This window comes from Nelusetta ayraudi, unplaced genomic scaffold, assembly GCF_046127955.1.
Source record: "Nelusetta ayraudi isolate G7.1 ecotype Tasmania unplaced genomic scaffold, CSIRO-AGI_Nayr_v1 ptg000016l, whole genome shotgun sequence".
In the NCBI taxonomy this organism is placed as follows: domain Eukaryota; kingdom Metazoa; phylum Chordata; class Actinopteri; order Tetraodontiformes; family Monacanthidae; genus Nelusetta; species Nelusetta ayraudi.
Genome location: NW_027466066.1, coordinates 6,274,292 through 6,291,140, shown reverse-complemented (window position 1 = coordinate 6,291,140; position 16,849 = coordinate 6,274,292). Strand labels below are relative to the sequence as shown.

The 16,849-nt window shown below is 50.1% G+C and overlaps 1 protein-coding gene across 2 annotated transcripts; it reads left to right on the top strand.

Moving 5' to 3' along the window:
- The first annotated feature begins 100 nt into the window (after window positions 1–100).
- gprc5ba (G protein-coupled receptor, class C, group 5, member Ba) lies at window positions 101–16,739 on the top strand. 2 transcript variants are annotated; one of them, XM_076024216.1, is made up of 4 exons: window positions 101–913; window positions 8,967–9,996; window positions 10,935–11,088; window positions 13,113–16,739. In XM_076024216.1, exons 2-4 carry the CDS (start codon window positions 8,969–8,971, stop codon window positions 13,155–13,157), a joined length of 1,227 nt encoding a protein of 408 aa, XP_075880331.1. In that variant the 5' UTR covers window positions 101–913; window positions 8,967–8,968; the 3' UTR covers window positions 13,158–16,739. The 2 variants fall into 2 exon arrangements, with proteins under 2 accessions (XP_075880331.1, XP_075880332.1); XM_076024217.1 differs by having other exon boundaries at window positions 106–913; window positions 10,935–11,064.
- Window positions 16,740–16,849: the final 110 nt, after the last annotated feature.

Here is a 16,849-nt window from a genome sequence, read left to right as displayed (position 1 = left end):
CCGAGCGGTCCAGACGATTAATAAGCCCCCCCCCCCCCCCCCCGCCAAACACCCCCCCTCCGCCTTCTCTGTCGGGCAACATTAATTTTAACCATCGTAAAAGGGGCACGGTAAGCTCGGCAGGGACCGCGGTGGTGGCCCTGGTAGAGAGCTGTCACTTTCTCTCTGTGCCTCTGTGCATGCGTGTGTGCGTGCACGCAGAGAGAGAGAAGAGGGGGAGAGAGAGAGAGAGAGAGAGAGAGAGAGAGAGAGAGAGAGAGAGAGAGGATAATACGCGCGTTGCACTGGAGCGCAGTTCTGGCGACGCGCTCACAGCGCAGGAGCGTGTCTCGTAACAAGAGGCGGATCACCGGGGGAAATTTGCGACACACCGAGGTTCTTTCTTTTATTAATTTGGATGATCGGAGCCTTTGTCGGCGCAGGCGAGTGAACATATATATATGTATATATATATATTAAGAAATTGATAATTAAAAATCAAAAGATGCGCACAGCCGAACAAAGAATTTAGACGGAAAACAAAACGGACCGAGATTCTCGGCCACATTTCCAGCCGTGACACCCCCCACTGAGCTCCGGGGCTTTGCTGGGAGTCATTCGGTCCACGTTGGTCGATGACTCTTCTGCCTCCGAGGACCACGGACCAGGGCTGAAGAGCACCGGGATCTTACTATCACGGGAGGAAGGAAGGAAGGAAGGAAGGAAGGAAGGAAGGATAGACGGAAGGAAGGATTCATCATCTGGGGCTGAACGCGTACGTGCCCATGTGGATGGGAAGCGAATGCGCAACGGCTGAATCCGAAATGTGACATTTTTATTTTATTTTTTTATTTTTTTGCTCGCGACCCCTGTCGTGCCCGAGTAACTGTGCATCTGCCTTCGTCCTCCACTGGATTTGTTTACACTGAATAAGGTAAGACGGGGGTGGGGTGTGTGTGTGTGTGTGTGTGTGTGTGTGTGTGTGTGTGTGTGTGTGTGTGTGTGTGTGTTGGGGGGAGGGGGGGGGGGTGTATGTGGAAAATGAAAACGTGAAATAGTGCGTTTGCCGCTGCAGACGATGATGACGTTGAGAGCAGCGTCGGGGACTGAGGACTCCAGAGGTGGAAGTTGCCCGACGGTCCCCCGAGACTGAAAAGCGACGTCGATGCACCAAAATGCGAAAGGGGGGGATGCGCACTTCACGGGGGGTGGGAGTGTGTGTGTGTGTGTCGGGGGGGGGGGGGGGGGGGACATGTTGCAGAAAAGTGTCCAACCGTCCACCGTGGTTGGAGAATCTGCGGTTTTGGTTGTTTTTTTTTTTTACGCACAGGGCTGGCGGGGTTTTGACATCAAGGTGGTATTTGGCAAAAGCATGTTAAAGGCTCTCAAGACTCCATATGACCTGGGTGCAATCTGCCGACTGACCGACTGACTGACTGGCGTGGCCGGTGCGTTTCGTTTTCTCACGAGGATAAAAAAAAAACAAACAAAAAAAACAAAACACCACAACAACAACAAAAAACCCAAACAACAGAGGTCTCGCTCCCTCTTTTATTTCTGCTGCGACTCCATTTTCAGTCCACAATGCATCAGGATATTTCAGTGGAGGAGTGTCAATCACCCCCGCCCCGCTTTGGATCGGGGTTAGATGTCATTCTTTATATTTGGATCCCCCTCCCTCCCCCTCCCTCCCTCTCTCGCTCTCGCTCTCTCTCTCTCATACGCACACGTACACACATGCACGTACACGCACACACAACAATGCTCCCCAGTGCTCAAACAAACACACTCTTCTGGAACCCCCCAGGGACCCTCCCATGTGGCCGGTATTGTTAGCAGAGGTGGGTGGGTGGTGGTGGTCTCCAAATGCGTGTTTGCATTGAAGCTGCTCAGTGGGTCAGCAAAAGCCAAGGGTGTCCCACCACCCTCAGGACCCCCGGGAATGGGTGCCTGGCTGGAGACAGAATTAAAGGACCCCTGAGTTATGGTTTAAAGGGGAAAAGTGACATTTAAAAATATATATTTTTTAATATTTATAAGTGTTTATATTTATATTAAAGAGGAGATCCACTCGTAAGGAGGCGGCCGGGTCTGTTGGGAGTTCTGGTGATTTTGCGTAATTTAATTCTGGCAATTTTTTTACATAAGAAGGATGTGGGGTCAAGCTGGACGGTAGAAAACAGGGATTGAACATGAACGCTGTGTGTGCAATACGCTATCGAATCTCACGCTGGGCTTTCAAAGCGCACACCTTGTGTCAAGTAAACTAGTTTATCGAAGCAAGCTCATGTATGGATCGTGTGTTTGAGGAGACGCTTGACACTACGCAGCCTCCCCGGCTCTGTCCGCGCACTATTTTTGCGTGCGCAGTAAAGCTCCAGGGCCTATTTGACGGAGCTCGGTTTTCCATCACTAATCAATATTCAGGAGAGCGGAGCTGTTCATTGTCAAGCTGCCAATTGGGTGCGTTAGCGTCCTCGAGGGGGCGGAAGGATGCAATGGCAGGATCTCCTCGGAGCGCCGATGCCATATGCACCTTGTTTGGACAGACGTGCACGTGCGTGTGTGTGTGTGTGTGTGTGTGTGTGTGTGTGTGTGTGTGTGTGTGTGTGTGTGTGTGTGTATATGGGAAGTCATGCATGTAGGCGTGACACAGCTGAGTTACACGGATTGCGCTTGCACCCATGAGGACTTTCCCTTGCTTTTCTTTTCATATGTGCGTCTGCATTCATGCGCGCCCAACCCCCTTACTACACACACACACACATGCACACACACACACCCACACACACACACACACACACACTCCAGGCGCAAAGCTTGCTCCAGTCCCCCCCCCCCCCCTCCTTTCCTCTGATCAGCAAACATCTGATCTCTGTTTGCGGGCCACTGTGAGCAACCCCGTCGTGAGATCGCATCACTCGCTGGCTGATAAACGACTCCTGCGATGCCTAAAAGGCCCGAGCGAGTCTCGGGGCCTCCGGGTTTCTCCGGTCCCGGGATGCCTTCGCGTCTGACCCATAAGTGGCCCCTTGTTGGTCGTTGTTTCAGGAGAGTGGAGGGGAGGCAGCGGGGTGGGGCGGGGTGCAAAGCGCCGGCGCTGTTAATTGTTAAGTCAATTAGCATATGGTCTCACAGTGAGCCAGCCACATTGTAATGAGGCCTAATTAGGATGGCGAAGGGCGTCTAAAGAGCCTGGGGAAAATGCTTCCACTGGCACTTTCTCCCTGCCGACACCCAGGAGGCCAATACGGCGGAGAGACTCACAGCTTTATGAGCCTCACTAGTCGCTGTTTGTGATTTGTATATTTTTGGTCTTACCCTCTCCACCCCCGAGTCATAATCGCAACCCATGTGACTCTATCTTCCCTTCCTAAAGCTTTTTATTCCCCATCTTTTTTTCCGGCGCCGCCATCCGTAAGGGATTGGTGACGTCAACTGCGAGGCTTACGGAGCCGCGGAGATCGGAGACGGAGAGGACGAGAGGACGTTTTGTCAGTCGTGATGGTACATTTTTTTTTGCACGCGGCCCAAAATAATGAACCGGAATGACAGCGATTAACAGGCTGGAAGTAAGAAAATGCTCGGGGAACTTGCGTTGGATCTGACAAGTGTCGGCGCAGCAGGATGCCAGGTCTGTTCGATTGCAAAAATCCTGTTTTACAGCCGTTCTCTGAGCTTCAATTCTTCAACTCAGACGACACTTTGTGAAAAATGCTGGAAGCAAAAGAGCTAAATGATGGACTTTTCTCTTTTCTGCAGAGTGATTTTTTTTTTTTTTTTAGCAGAATATGGGGCTCTTCAAGTGTAATTTAAATGAGGAATATCCCTCTCAGAATTGTGGTGTGTAAGTTGGCCACACTTTTCAATTTCCAGCGTAGGAGGCCTCTAACTGCAGCTGAACTACTTGATTTAGCCACCTCTGGAAAGTCACAAGCTTGTGGATTACAACAATAACCATGTGCTCCAGCGTGACAGAGCGCTTTTATCTGCCGCTTTCTAAGTGTGATCACGGTGGGGCCAAACTCCAAAGCTGTGGTTCGTTTCACCAAAACATCGACGACACACACGAGGCTTTGTTTACTTCTAACGGCGACAAATGTTCGAATGCAGCTTTTCTGAGGTACAAAACGTGACAAAGTGAAAGGCGATTATCAAAGAAAATTATGCATATGTAGTTACGCAACAACTCAGGTATAGAAGGCTGATCCTCGCGGGCACTTAATGCATCACTCTGCTTCCTCTCGCTTCCTGCCAGACTTCAGCTATAGGAGACATTCAAGCTAATTACCGCGCGTCGAATCTCACAGAAGGTTTTAGAAAAGATTAGGTGAAAAGCCGCAACTGATGAAAGAGCAACCGTGCCAAAGAAGAAAGAAGAAGGAGAGGGAAAAAAAAAAGAAAGAAACTTGCAGTAGCTACCAGTGCACGCAGGCTTATTTGGGTCGTGTTGTTTTTAATCCACCGCAAATCTCATGCAGCGAGACAAGGCGCGCACGCGGACCGGGTTAATTTTACAAGACTGATAAGGCCTTATGTAATAACCCAGCTACTGATGTAGGATGTAAATTTATGCGCTGTCAGAAAGAGAAAAACATCGGTTTTATAGGGAGGACACTAGATCGGACAGGAGGAGAGGCGGGAAGTGAGCAGATGCCAGGCCAGGTCCTGCATGTGACCTGCTCACCTTGACAGCTGGATTAGCGCGTAATTCAAGCAGACACACGCACACGCACACACGCGCGCGCGCGCACTCGCTCACTCCATTATCATTCCATTAGGCCATGCAAATGAGAGAGGAGGGATAAAAGCGAGAATTGAAAACGACTCATCAAAATGAAATAATCCCTCCAATTAAATCGGCTGTAATTAGACGTCATCCACTTCCATTTCCGTGTCAGATAGTTGAGTTGAGAGTAATTGTGCGGGGGCTGGCCAATAGATTCACCCCCCCCCCCCCCCCAACCCCCACCTCCTCCCTCCTCCCCTAGTGGCCGCCCATCCTGGATCAGACACAATACAGTTTCCAGGGCACACTGCTGCACGGTGCATGGCAACAAGCACCAACGCTGTTATCTACATGCTAATCCGAGCCGGTGCACGAGTGCATCGTCGCCGGGCAGGCATACGTGCAGGACATGCTAGTGACATGACATGGGAGGCGGGCAGGGGTGTTGGTGGGGGCATGTAGGCAAACTGGCAGGAGCTGGATGGATCCTTCCTCAGTTACATAAGACGCACAGCGAGGGAATAAAAGGCGAAAGCCGGGAGGCCTGAGAGGGAGGAGGGGGAGCCAAAATGGAAGAAAGAACAGCGCGTTTGGGACGTTGGGATGTTGAAAAGGAGAAAAGAGACTGTGGGGGCTGTGGAGGATGTGCAAGGCGAGTCTCTAAATGCAGCAGCAGCAGCACACACACACACACACACACACACACAGAGGGAGGCTGCTGCTGCTGCTGCTGCTGCTGCTGCTGCTGCTTTCAGGGAGAGGTGACGTAGAAATCCGACAGGATGGAGGAGATTCTGGGGGGGGGGGGCAGATATGGCCACATGGAGAGCGAGTGACAGCACGAGACGAGAGGGTGGGAGGCTGATGGTGAGTCGGCGGCGGTGGCGGCGTCCTCTGTGCCGCAACACAGCAGAGGGTTGGAGGCTGCGCGTCTCCTTCGTCTTTGACTCCCAAATGAAGGATGGTGAAAATTTGCAGGACGTGCGCCGCAGGGGCCGACAGGAAGCGTTTTAGCGGGAGCATCGGGGTGTTTTCGCACGTGCGTGGCCGCCGGTAGCCTGTGTGTGTGCATGTGTGTGCGTGAGTCCTTCAGCTTTCGGCGGAGCGGCGCGCCAAATCACGTTCCAAAACTCAAAACAGGGAGCAGCCAGCAGGGCGGCCATCTGTGCAAAAAAAAAAAAATATATATATATATAATAAATTGCTGATTTCGTTCAGATTTGCTGAAAGAGGGGACGAGCGGCCGCTAGTGTGGACACGTCGCCTCGCGGCCGCCGCCACCACCACCTCACTGCCTCGCTCTCTCTCTCCACTTGCACAGCACAAAAGAGGAACAGGCACCGAAACAGAGCGAAGCCCCTCTCTCATTGTTCCCCATCACTCCTCCTCCTCCTCCTCTTTTTTTGTTTTTGTGTGCGTTCCTCCTGTCATCTCCAAGACAGAAGGGGGAGGTGGAGGAGGTGCAGGGGAGGGGGGCTGCAGCCGCGGTTATCAGGGGCCTGGCAGCACGCGGCATGACAAAGCAGGGGCTTATCAGTCGGATGTGCACGTTTGTCACAAGGTGTTTTCCTGACTGATGCTAATGCGGCCCACTAGCAACCAGGGGGAGACGAGGCGGCGGGGAATTTTGGTAATGAGGAGGAGGGACGCGCAGAGCACGAATCTCCGAAGGACACATGAAAGAGCGCGGTGCACACGCGTGCACGGATACATGCACGCACATGCATGTTTGTGCTCAAGAATGCTGGCCACGATATTCAGGGAGTAAACAACAACTGAATTGAGTGGATGTGGGAGGAGGCACATGAAAAGGTTGGAAACGAGGAGGGTGGATGGAGGAGCAGTTTGGGAAGGAAGTGAACTACTTACCAGAGCTTCAGCAACCTGAAGGAAAATTGTTTTAAAGTTATGCATGAAAATTTCCGTGCACAAGAGAAAAAGTTTGAAATTCTGATAAAAAAACAATAATTTCGTTCAATTAAAGAGCTGAATAACTAACATTTCTACTACTATTACTACATTACCATTACATTACTACTATTATCACTACTAATAAAAATTCTGACTAGTAATAAATGCAGTGATAAAATTATAATGACTGCAATGGTAATAAACACAAATAAAATATAAATCAATTAAAGTTCGCTTTAAACGTTTACGTAGCAAAAAGTTACATACCAACTTCCAGTGTAGTGAAGAAGTGAAAACAGTCGGCGAGCGAGGCACCAAACATTCAAATCAGGCCTCGCGGCGAAAATCCACAAAGAAACAGTTTCCTCGGAATAAGACGAAGCGGAGTTTATAAATAGAGCCAATCGGGCATCGAGGGTTTTGTTTGGTCTCTTTCGCTGCCCCACTTAATGAGGCACTCGCTGGAAGGAATGTGCGCGACCTGTGACCCCGTGTCTGCCGCGTATTTAAACCAACCTCGCTGCCTCTCGCGAACATGAAACCCTGCTGTAGTTACAGTACACTGAGACGGGCTGGCGGACGTCCAGCGTCAGTCAGGTGGTATGTAAATATTGTGCTTGAGCCGTGTCACCATTTTTCTTTATGTCTTCCGAGGACCTGCTGGAATTCAACAATCCAAATCCAGGCCTTTGAGTCTGGCAAGGCCGTGAGATATTTGTGTGTGTGTGTGTGTGTGTGTGCGTGCGTGTTTTCCTCCTGAGAGCGTATTGTCTGGCACACTGGCTGAATGAGTCGTCTTGGAAAGAATCTCTCAGAGCTCGGCCACGTAACGGAAGAACAGCCGACGGCAAAAACATGGATCAGCCGTCAGCAGAAGACGGATGCGACGACGCACGCCGCGTCGCGTCGGGCGCTGGTGTGCGTGCGTCCGTCCGTCCGTCCGTCCGCGTCTGCGAGTCTGACGGCGTTGACGGATGGAGGAGAAAGGTGGACTGACAGCTGCGGCGCGGCGCTCTTCGCCGCTTTATTTCCTCTCCGCTGCGCAAAAACGTATCAAAGCGTTTTGTATTTGCGCTGGGGGCGGCGTCTGTTGGTGCGCGCTGCTGATGTTCTGCATCGTCTCACACGTTGCCAGATGCCCCCAGAAGCCCGAAGACCGAGGGAGAAAAAAAAAAAAGGCTGCCCGTGAACGCCTCTCTGGAACCTTCTGTCTCTTTCCAAAGGCCTGGCGCGTCGCATTGAAAGGGATCGACGGACACGAAATGGAATAGAAAAATGCTAATGTGTGTTTTTTAATTTGTTGTCGTCGGGGAAAAGTCACTAAAAATAAATAGCTTTTGTGTTTTTGTTGTCTAATAATAAGAAGAGGAAGTGGCCTCTTGTGCCACTGTGTATCTGCAGCAGAACGTGGCTCCGCTGAGGGTTTTTCGTCGTCTTACTTTGACGTCACAAGCAGGTGTGCGATCCGGTTTGAGATCACGATATGAGGGATGAACACTGAGATTGTTTGCGATAATATTTTTGACCATTAAATGTCACAAAAAAATAAGAACAGCCAACAAAACCCTGCGGCTTTAGAACCCTCTTGAAGTTGAGTTTTGTCTCTGAATGCACTGAAGGCAGCTTTTGCGGGACTTTTCTGTGTTTCTGTTTGGGTTGGTTGTTTTGTTTTTTTTACACAACACGTACATGCTTGTTTGTTTCAAGTCAAAAAGGAAAACCTTGAAAAAAAAAAAAAAGCTCACAAAACCTTGAAAGAGGGGGCGGGGCTGCGGCACCAGCGAGGCCTCACCGTCATTCAACCCCGACTGAACCGCCGTGCTTTTGTTTTGCCGTTGGTGGCAACGCACAGGGGGGAGGCGGTCACAGCAATTATTCGATCTTTGATTTATTGTCCATTAAGAATTTAATAGATACAATTTAATTAGTTAATATCATTATAACAGTGTAGTGGCAGGAAAGAGCGAAGTTACTTTTAAACAACAAAAAAAAAGTTGAACTGTGACCCATTAGAAGTCAACTTAAAGTCAGAGGATCAATGTTTAGGATGTTTTTGCTGTTCTCCAATGTAAAAAATGGGGCACATTGGACCCTCAACATTATTTACGGGCTAAATAATGTCTTCCTTACACATTTTTCATTGTGAAATTTAGGTTCTCAGGAAAAATCGTCTCTTAACAATTAATCGTTAATCGATCGATAAGGTCAATCAACTAACGATCAATGAATTAATCGATCATTTGTATCCCTAACTGGGACTATAACTTTTTAACTTTGACTTGTATCTTACACATTTCCGACCAGAGTGACTCACCCTCTCTCCTCCCGCTCTCTGTCCACTCCTCAGACATGGCCCTCCTCCTGCTCCTCCTCTCGCCGCTGCTGCTGCTGGCAGCCGCCCAGGACCCCGACGCCGCCGGGCCGCTCCCGCGAGGCTGCGGCTGGGGTCTGGTGCGCCCCTACACCCTCCTCTGCGACCTGGACTCGGTGTGGGGCGTGGCCGTGGAGTCGGTGGCGGCCAGCGGGGCGCTGACCGCCGTCCTGCTGGCGCTGGTGCTGCTGTGCCGCCTGCGCCACATCGGCGAGGCGGAGAAGCGCAGCGGCGTGGGGCCCATCCTCCTGCTGCTCCTGGGCATCCTGGGCCTCTTCGGCCTGAGCTTCGCCTACCTGATCGAGCAGGACGAGTCGCTGTGCCTGCTCCGCCGGGCCCTTTGGGGCCTCCTCTTCGCCGTCTGCTTCTCCTGCCTGCTGGCGCAGGGCGTGCGGCTGCGCCGGCTGGGCCGCGAGCGCCGCAGCCCCAGCGGCTGCGCGCTGACGAGCCTGGCGCTGGGCCTGAGCGCCGTGCAGGGCATCATCGCCGCCGAGTGGCTCCTGCTGACCGTGTTGAGGGAGGGCCGGGCCGCCTGCCAGTACCTGCCCATGGACTTCTCGCTGGCATGCAGCTACGTGCTGGCGCTGCTGCTCGCCGCCACCGTCGCCGCCTTGCTGGCCCTGTGCGCCAAGACGCGGCAGTGGCGCTGCAGCGCCGTGTGGCTGCTGGTCACCTGCATCCTGTCGCTGCTGCTCTGGGCGGCCTGGGTGGGCTTCTACCTGTACGGTAACGAGTGGCTGGGCAGGTCCCCCGACTGGAACGACCCGGCCCTGGCCATCGCCCTGGTGGCGCAGGGCTGGCTGCTGCTCGTCTTCCACGCCATCCCCGAGTCCCACGTGTGCCTGAGGCCGCCGCCGCAGCCCACCGCGCCGGACTACTTCGACACGTCCCAGAACTCCACGCGCATGAGGGAGACCAGCTTCGACGAGGACATCCCGCTGTCCCACCGCCAGTTCGTGGAGAACCAGGGCTACGGATACAACGACGAGAACACCGCAGGTAGCGTCTCTGTGGCCTGCACACACAGGCACGCGCACGCGCGCACAGGCACACACGTGATAAAAACATTGACGGGCTGAAGTGGAATCTAGGTCAACGTCAGTGTGGGGAAGATTGCTTTGCAAATGTGATTGGTTACATGTCTGTAACTGCTCACAATTACAAGTTACCCTATTGAAGATGTAATAGTAGTGTCGTAAGTGTCATAGTGACTAATGTTAGCTAATTACATTTGATTAACTTTTGTTCATTTTTCTAAATTTTGAATAAATGTTTTTAACTATTTAGACTTCAGCAGCGCTCAAAATAAAAACAACAACAACAACACAATAACCATAGCCACAACATAGTCAACCTTCATTACCTCTTTTTTACTGCGAGATCACTCTGAGATACAAGATCAGGGCAGCATAACCTACTTTCTCTGAAATCAGCAAAATCAATCACATGTTTGCACACCAACCATTTAACCATTTCCTTTACTCAATGAACCCCCAGTTGAAAATGCGACTTGTCTTTTTGAATGCATTGGCATTCATTGTGTGTGCCATCTCTAGTTCCCAATTTTTGCTGCAATTCCGAACTTGATGGGAGAATCAATCAGAAGCATCAGGATCGTGTAAAACTTGCGTCAGAAGACGATGCAAGGCAACAAAATTGAAATGATTGAAGATTAAGCCCGATTTGTAAAAATTGGTCAGAATAATTCCACCAATAACTGTAATCATGCAACTATGCATTTTTCCAAGCAATATAACTGATTACAATTATTTTTACTTTGTAGTTAAAGTACGTATCGACGTTGCACGCAACTCGTTATCCCCAAACGCTGGCCAGCGCAGGATTACAAAGGAGTGGTTTGTGTGTGTTTGTGTCTACATGTGTGTGTCTGTGTGTGTGACCCCATTGACTCATGGCGAACTGCTCTCCGCCAGGCCTGCGGACCGGCGGCGGCGGCGGTGGTGGCGGCGGCGGCGGGCAGCACAACAGCAACACGGGCGCCAGGCCCAGCGCTCCGTTCCGCAGCAACGTGTACCAGCCCACCGAGATGACCATGATCCTGAACGGGGGAGCGGTGAGTACATCCGCCCAGTCGCAGGTACACGCCGCTCTCCCTCGCTCGCCGACCGGACTGCATGCACATCTGTGCGTTCCCGACCCCATAAAACGTCATTGCACAGGAATGAGGGAGGTGTGTGTGTGTGTGTGTGTGTGTGTGTGTGTGTGTGTGTGTGTGTGTGTGTGCGCCTGCCACGCTCACCGGAGGGCAATGCGTGTCGCGCTTCACGGGCACACGCATGGATGAGGTTGCAAATGCTCACTCGATCGTCCGACATTGGTTTGTGTGCACTTCCGTGTGTTGAACAAGTTGCGTTGTTTTTGTCTAGTCCAGGCGTGGGCAAACGTTTTGACAGGTGGGGGCCACAATGGCTCCTAAAATGTGACAGAGGGGGCCGGCAGCAGCAGCAGATGGATGGAGTGTTGTGGTGACCCACCTCATAGGAGGAAGAACTATATGTCATGGGATATGTAGAAAACATTTGCTTCAATGTCAATTTAAAAAGAACAAAAACAAAGTTACAACACTGTATTTAGCTCTTAAAACACTGAAAAAGTGGATGATATCCAGCTATTCCATGATTTACTTCCTCTTAATATTTTTTCTTCAAGTTTGGCGGGCCGGATTAATAAGCTTACCGGGGCCGCATATGGCCCCCGGGCCACAGTTTGCCCATGCCTGGTCTAGTCGGCGATGAGACTCCGCCGTTGACACTCGGCCGTTGACACCCGGGATAAATGGGAATTCTGGCTCGTTCCTCTGAGCTTTCTAAGTTTCCTACTGCTGAACAAACACGCCACCAGAGTCGAAAAAAAAAAGATCATTTCTTGACACTATTCCTCGACGTGGCGGCGAGACGTGCCAGTTTCGCTGACAAAGAGGATGCCGACTTTTCTCTCCGGGGCTCCGCTCTGCATAAAACATCATTAGTCTGCACCGACGGAAGTTGCGTGCGTTCATTTCTTAAGACGGGGCAGGTTTATTTATACGGCGCGCTCGATACTCGAGGGGCCTGAGATAAAAAAAAAAAAAAGGATTAAATGAGGAATTTTCAAACGGTGATTTAAAAGCACGCCGGCAGAGATGTGGCGCTGATTCAAGTGCCGGCTGGACTGTATGGGTAGCAGCATCATCAGTGAGCGGCATCAGAGGGGAAGAAAGCTTCTTCACACAAGTCCCGTTTACCGAGTCTTATTCTGAAATGGGCACTGCTCTTCTTATACCTCGCTCGAAAAGATGCTTAGTCACTTTATGAAATGCCACGCATAACAGAGTCAAATCATAAGCCGGAGCTGATTCTATAGCAGTTACACGGAATCAAACTCGAGAATACTTACAGGCCAAATCTAATTGACTGCTACCTGAATAAATAAGCAGTGGACATATAAGAAGTTCGGGAGTGAGTCAGCTAGCATAGGTTAGCCACGTTAGCATGAGCAGCACTAGATGGTTTTGTCTCTTTCTGGCTGCTTTGCTGTGCATTCGAAGCTTTACATTTTCACGCAGCACAGCCAGCAGCAGATTGTGATGGATACAGGAAGCGCTGTGGCCTCTCCTCCACGCGTACCCTGCATCTGCATTGCACCCACCCAGCAAGGGCAAGCACGCAGTGCCAAAAATAGAAACACAATTTGTGGCGGGCGAGGATTTATTTGTGGCGAGGCGCAACAAATAAATGAATGTTTGGGGGAAACATTGAGTTGCGGAAGCAACGCAACGTGGGGGATAAGGTTTGATCCCCGCAATCGAGGGAGGAACAGGCAGCAGGATGAACCCAGGCTCGAGTGGAAGCTGCGTGAGAATATCTTAACTGAATAGTGAAGCATTTCAGAGTGAAATCGGAAAAATCCGGAAGCCTCCTCTGCAGGCGGTTAGCGTAGCGCTGAAGCAGCAGGAAGAAAGAAGCTTTGGTATCGATGAAATTAAAACTACACGTAGCGCCCAGTTAAATGTTGCTACGTTCTAGGCTAGTGCCAAAATATAGGTTGTCGCTGCTGCATGCACAAGTGATGGTGCTCTGCAGAGTCGTTCCTACTGACACTTTGCATTTCCCTCCACTACAGGTCCCCTCTGCCCCGCCGACCTACACGGGGAGGCAGTTGTGGTGAGCAGCAGGCGGAGCGAACGACGGACGTGCGGCAGAAAACGAAGGAAAGAAAGAAGAGGATGAGGAAGGTTGAGGAGGGACGGGGGTCCGAGACAAGGGCCCTCCGCCCCCCCCACCCACGCGTGGCTGGGTTGGGTTGGACTAGAGACGTGGACCGCCTTCACTCTGTGTACAGACTCAATCACTGACTGTGTGCCAATCTACCATAGTATGAGTGTGCGTGAGACCCAGGGACGCTCAGGCATGGAGGACAGAGCCGAAGCTCTTCTAGCGCACAAATCTCCCCTAGAAGGGTCAACAGGCTCGACCAGCAAGTAGCAAAACACGCAAACAAAACTCAGATACCTACAACGACAAAATCGACATTCAGCATTCTGGTTCCCTTAGTTTGATTTGCCCCCTCGCCCCCCCCCACACACACACACAAGACTGCAGCACTGTTAGCATCTCTGATAGAAACTGTGAACTCCACCGTCTTGTTTTTTTTGTTTTTTTTCTCGCCCTCTATACTTCCTGTCGACCAGGAAAGTGATGCAAAAATGTGATGCTGGCGTGCAAAATAAAGCCAACGTTTGGCTCTGTCCTCCATCCACCCACAGTGTCAGTGAGAGACGGAGCACACGGGCGAGCGCACAATGTGAGCAGCGCCCTCTATATATATATATATACATATATATATATATATATATAAATATATATAAAAAACAAACCTCTGTGGATGTCAAGTGTATGACAGGAAATAGAACAAAAAAGAACAAAAAAAACTTCAGTGTGTACCCCTGACACCTGTACCTTTGCACCTCGTCCAGACCGGTTTCTCGACCCTCCCTCCTGCCACCATCACCAATCTCTTCTGCAGGTTTTTTGCATTGCAAATTTTCTTCCCCTGCATCCTCTCACCTGCATGGACACTTTGGAAAAAAATGTGAAACAAAAACTGTGAAACCAGATTTTTTTTTTTTTTTTTTGCGGCAGCGGCCGCCCTGTGGATCATCACGCGTTGCTGGAGGAGCTGCTGAGATGTACAAAAAAAAAGAGAGAGAAAACAAAAAAAGCGACTGAAGGGAAGCGGACCCTGATTGGACGATGAGGTTGGTGGGTCAGTCACTCAGTCAGTCGGTCAGTCACAGCTGCGGGAATCTAGGTCAGAACAGTCGCTACATCCCACATCCCCGTCGACTGGCCAGCGGCGGCTCGGTGAGAGGAGAGACTTGTCGCCTCCCATCGCGCAGGAAGCCGAGCGCGGAAATTCAAACACACACCCTCTTCCTCCTCCTCCTCCAGCTGCTCTTCCTCCTCCACCTCCCGTCTGTGTTTGTGATTCGTCGGCATTTTTCCAAATTGTTCCAAGTCCAGGGGGTTGCATTCTGGTGCTAAACGTGTTTCTCCCGCACAACTGCAGTGACGCAGCTGAGGTCGTCAAACTGTGAGTGACACACTGTGTGTGTGTGTGTGTGTGTGAGCGTGCGCATCAGATCAAGAACAGCAGTGGGGTTATAAAAGGACGGCGGGGAGGTGGACGAAATGGGAGAGATTAAAGCCCCGTGACTCCGCCCCCTCCTTCCTCTCCCTGTCTCCAACACCCCTTCCCCAATCCCCTCAAAAATTCTGTGCAATTCCGATTCACATGCAAAGCGGCTGCGGGTCCGTCCGTGTCCGCCTGCCTGACGTCGACGCTCGGCTCTATGCGCTCATCTCGTTCGTCCGTCCCCCCTCCCGACTCTCTTCGGTGGGATCTATCTTGACCCCCGCTCCCACCACCACCACCACCACCACCACCACCACGTGCCAACAGGAAGGACCCCCAACACACACACACACACACACACACACACACACACACTCACTCACACACACACACACGCCCATCCACTCCGTGTCGTGACACCGGCTCTCACTCTCTGACAAGCTGTGTACATAGTAGTGCTGTAAAGCTTTTGGTCGCTTCTTCTATTTTTATTTTTTTTATTTTCTAACCGTAGACTGAGTTTAGACACCGGTGTCGCATGACTGACTGCATCTATTTTTATCTGGGGGGCTTCTTTCTTCTTCCTGTTATTATTATTATTTTTTTTTTTTTTACACTGCTTTCTGTTTATACACGCTTGTTGTTACAGTTTGCTTTTATTTTTATTTTATTTTCCTCTTGCTGGTGTCTTATATTATTTTTTTTATTTTCTAAGAATTAGCATCTTTTCTGAACCGTTTTTGCCAACGCTAGTCACGCTCTTATTCTTTTCTTTTGTAATTAACGTTCGAGGATATGAGTTGCCGGGCAGATTTACGTTGCTTGCACTTCTCGCTCTGTCCCGCTCATTTCCTTTTAACAGTTACAGGGTGCAAAAAAAAAACAAAAAAACAAAACAAATCTCATTATTTTATTTTTCCAGATTTAAAAAAATATATATATATGACAAAGGCTGTGAATTTTGACACTCAATGCAGTAAGCGGCGATTAATCTTGGGGAGAAAATACAGCAGGGAGGGTCGGAGAACTAATTTGCTTGTTGTTTCGGTGACTCCTGGTTGTAACTAAGACGAGCAGCGGACCGACACTGGCCCGCCGCTGTGTGTGTGTGTTTATGTCTTACCCAGTGGCTAGTCTAAAATAGGACTGGTACCAGCAGGCCAGAATTTGTGGCCATAGAGAGCCAGAGTGTCAGGCTCTATCCAGCTCGAACAGCTCAGAAGAAACAAGACGAGGCCCAGGAGGGTTTTGCGTTCTGGGGAAGACTCACAAAAAACATGGAACAGATTGAAAAGAAAGAAAGAAAGAAAGAAAGAAAGAAAGAAAGCAGCAATTCTGTGTGACTTTGTAGATTTTGCACTCGTCGACTACCTATCTGTGCATGCTTATCACCATTTCTACATGTAAAACCTTTCTCAGACGTACTTTTTGAATACTTACTCTATTTATGTAAGGGTCATGTGACAGCAATCATACTTTCAGTGTATTATCAGATGACACATGTGATGTCTGTGCTTTCTTGAACACAACAGAGAGCTGGCTCTTTTGAGGTTTTAAAAGTCAGGGGAGGAGAACGGGTCCAAAGGGAGCGTGACGATTCCTCTGGAAAAAAAAAAGAAAAATAGAAGAGAGACCAGACTGGACCTGATAACATCTTAACCCGGCTAGGTTAAAGAATCGAGGGGGAAATAAAGTGAATCTTCTGACTGGTTTTGTCTCCGTGTTTAAAAGTCAACATAGACTGTGGTGAAACTTGCACAAACCTTTCTGTCTGTTGCGTCGGTGAATCCCCGGACAGCCCACTGATCACCCACCCACATCATCCTGTCCTCCCCTGGTTTTGTCCTGCCTTCAGACGAGGGGGCAGCTGACACGGGTGATATTGGTTTTCACAGCTGTGACCGTGCAGTGACGCAGCATGCCTATGTATAAACTTTCCCCGATTAAAAAAAAAAAGCAAAACAACTTAATAATATTCATAGTAAAGGAAGAAGAAGAAGAAGAAGAAGAAGAAGAAGAAGAAGAAAAAAAGACAACATCACAGTTAACTCTTGTTTCTGTAACTGAATCAGGAAAATTAAAAAATAAAGTGTCATGTTTGTAGTTAACTTTTAACTGGCTGTTGTGTTTTCATTTTCTGAAAGAAATGTGAAGCTTCTCCTAAAGGTTGTGAAATTGAGAGCGCTCGGCCCAAACACAAAACCCATCCCTAACCCATAGCCCCC

Bases quoted from the DNA above. Each gene is read 5' to 3' on its own strand.
- gprc5ba (XM_076024216.1), top strand. From the start codon at position 8,969: ATGGCCCTCCTCCTGCTCCTCCTCTCGCCGCTGCTGCTGCTGGCAGCC. The intron at 9,997-10,934 runs CTCTGTGGCCTG...AGGCCTGCGGAC, and splicing joins GAGAACACCGCAGGTAGCGT to CGGCGGCGGCGGCGGTGGTG. The intron at 11,089-13,112 runs GTACACGCCGCT...CCTCCACTACAG, and splicing joins GTACATCCGCCCAGTCGCAG to GTCCCCTCTGCCCCGCCGAC.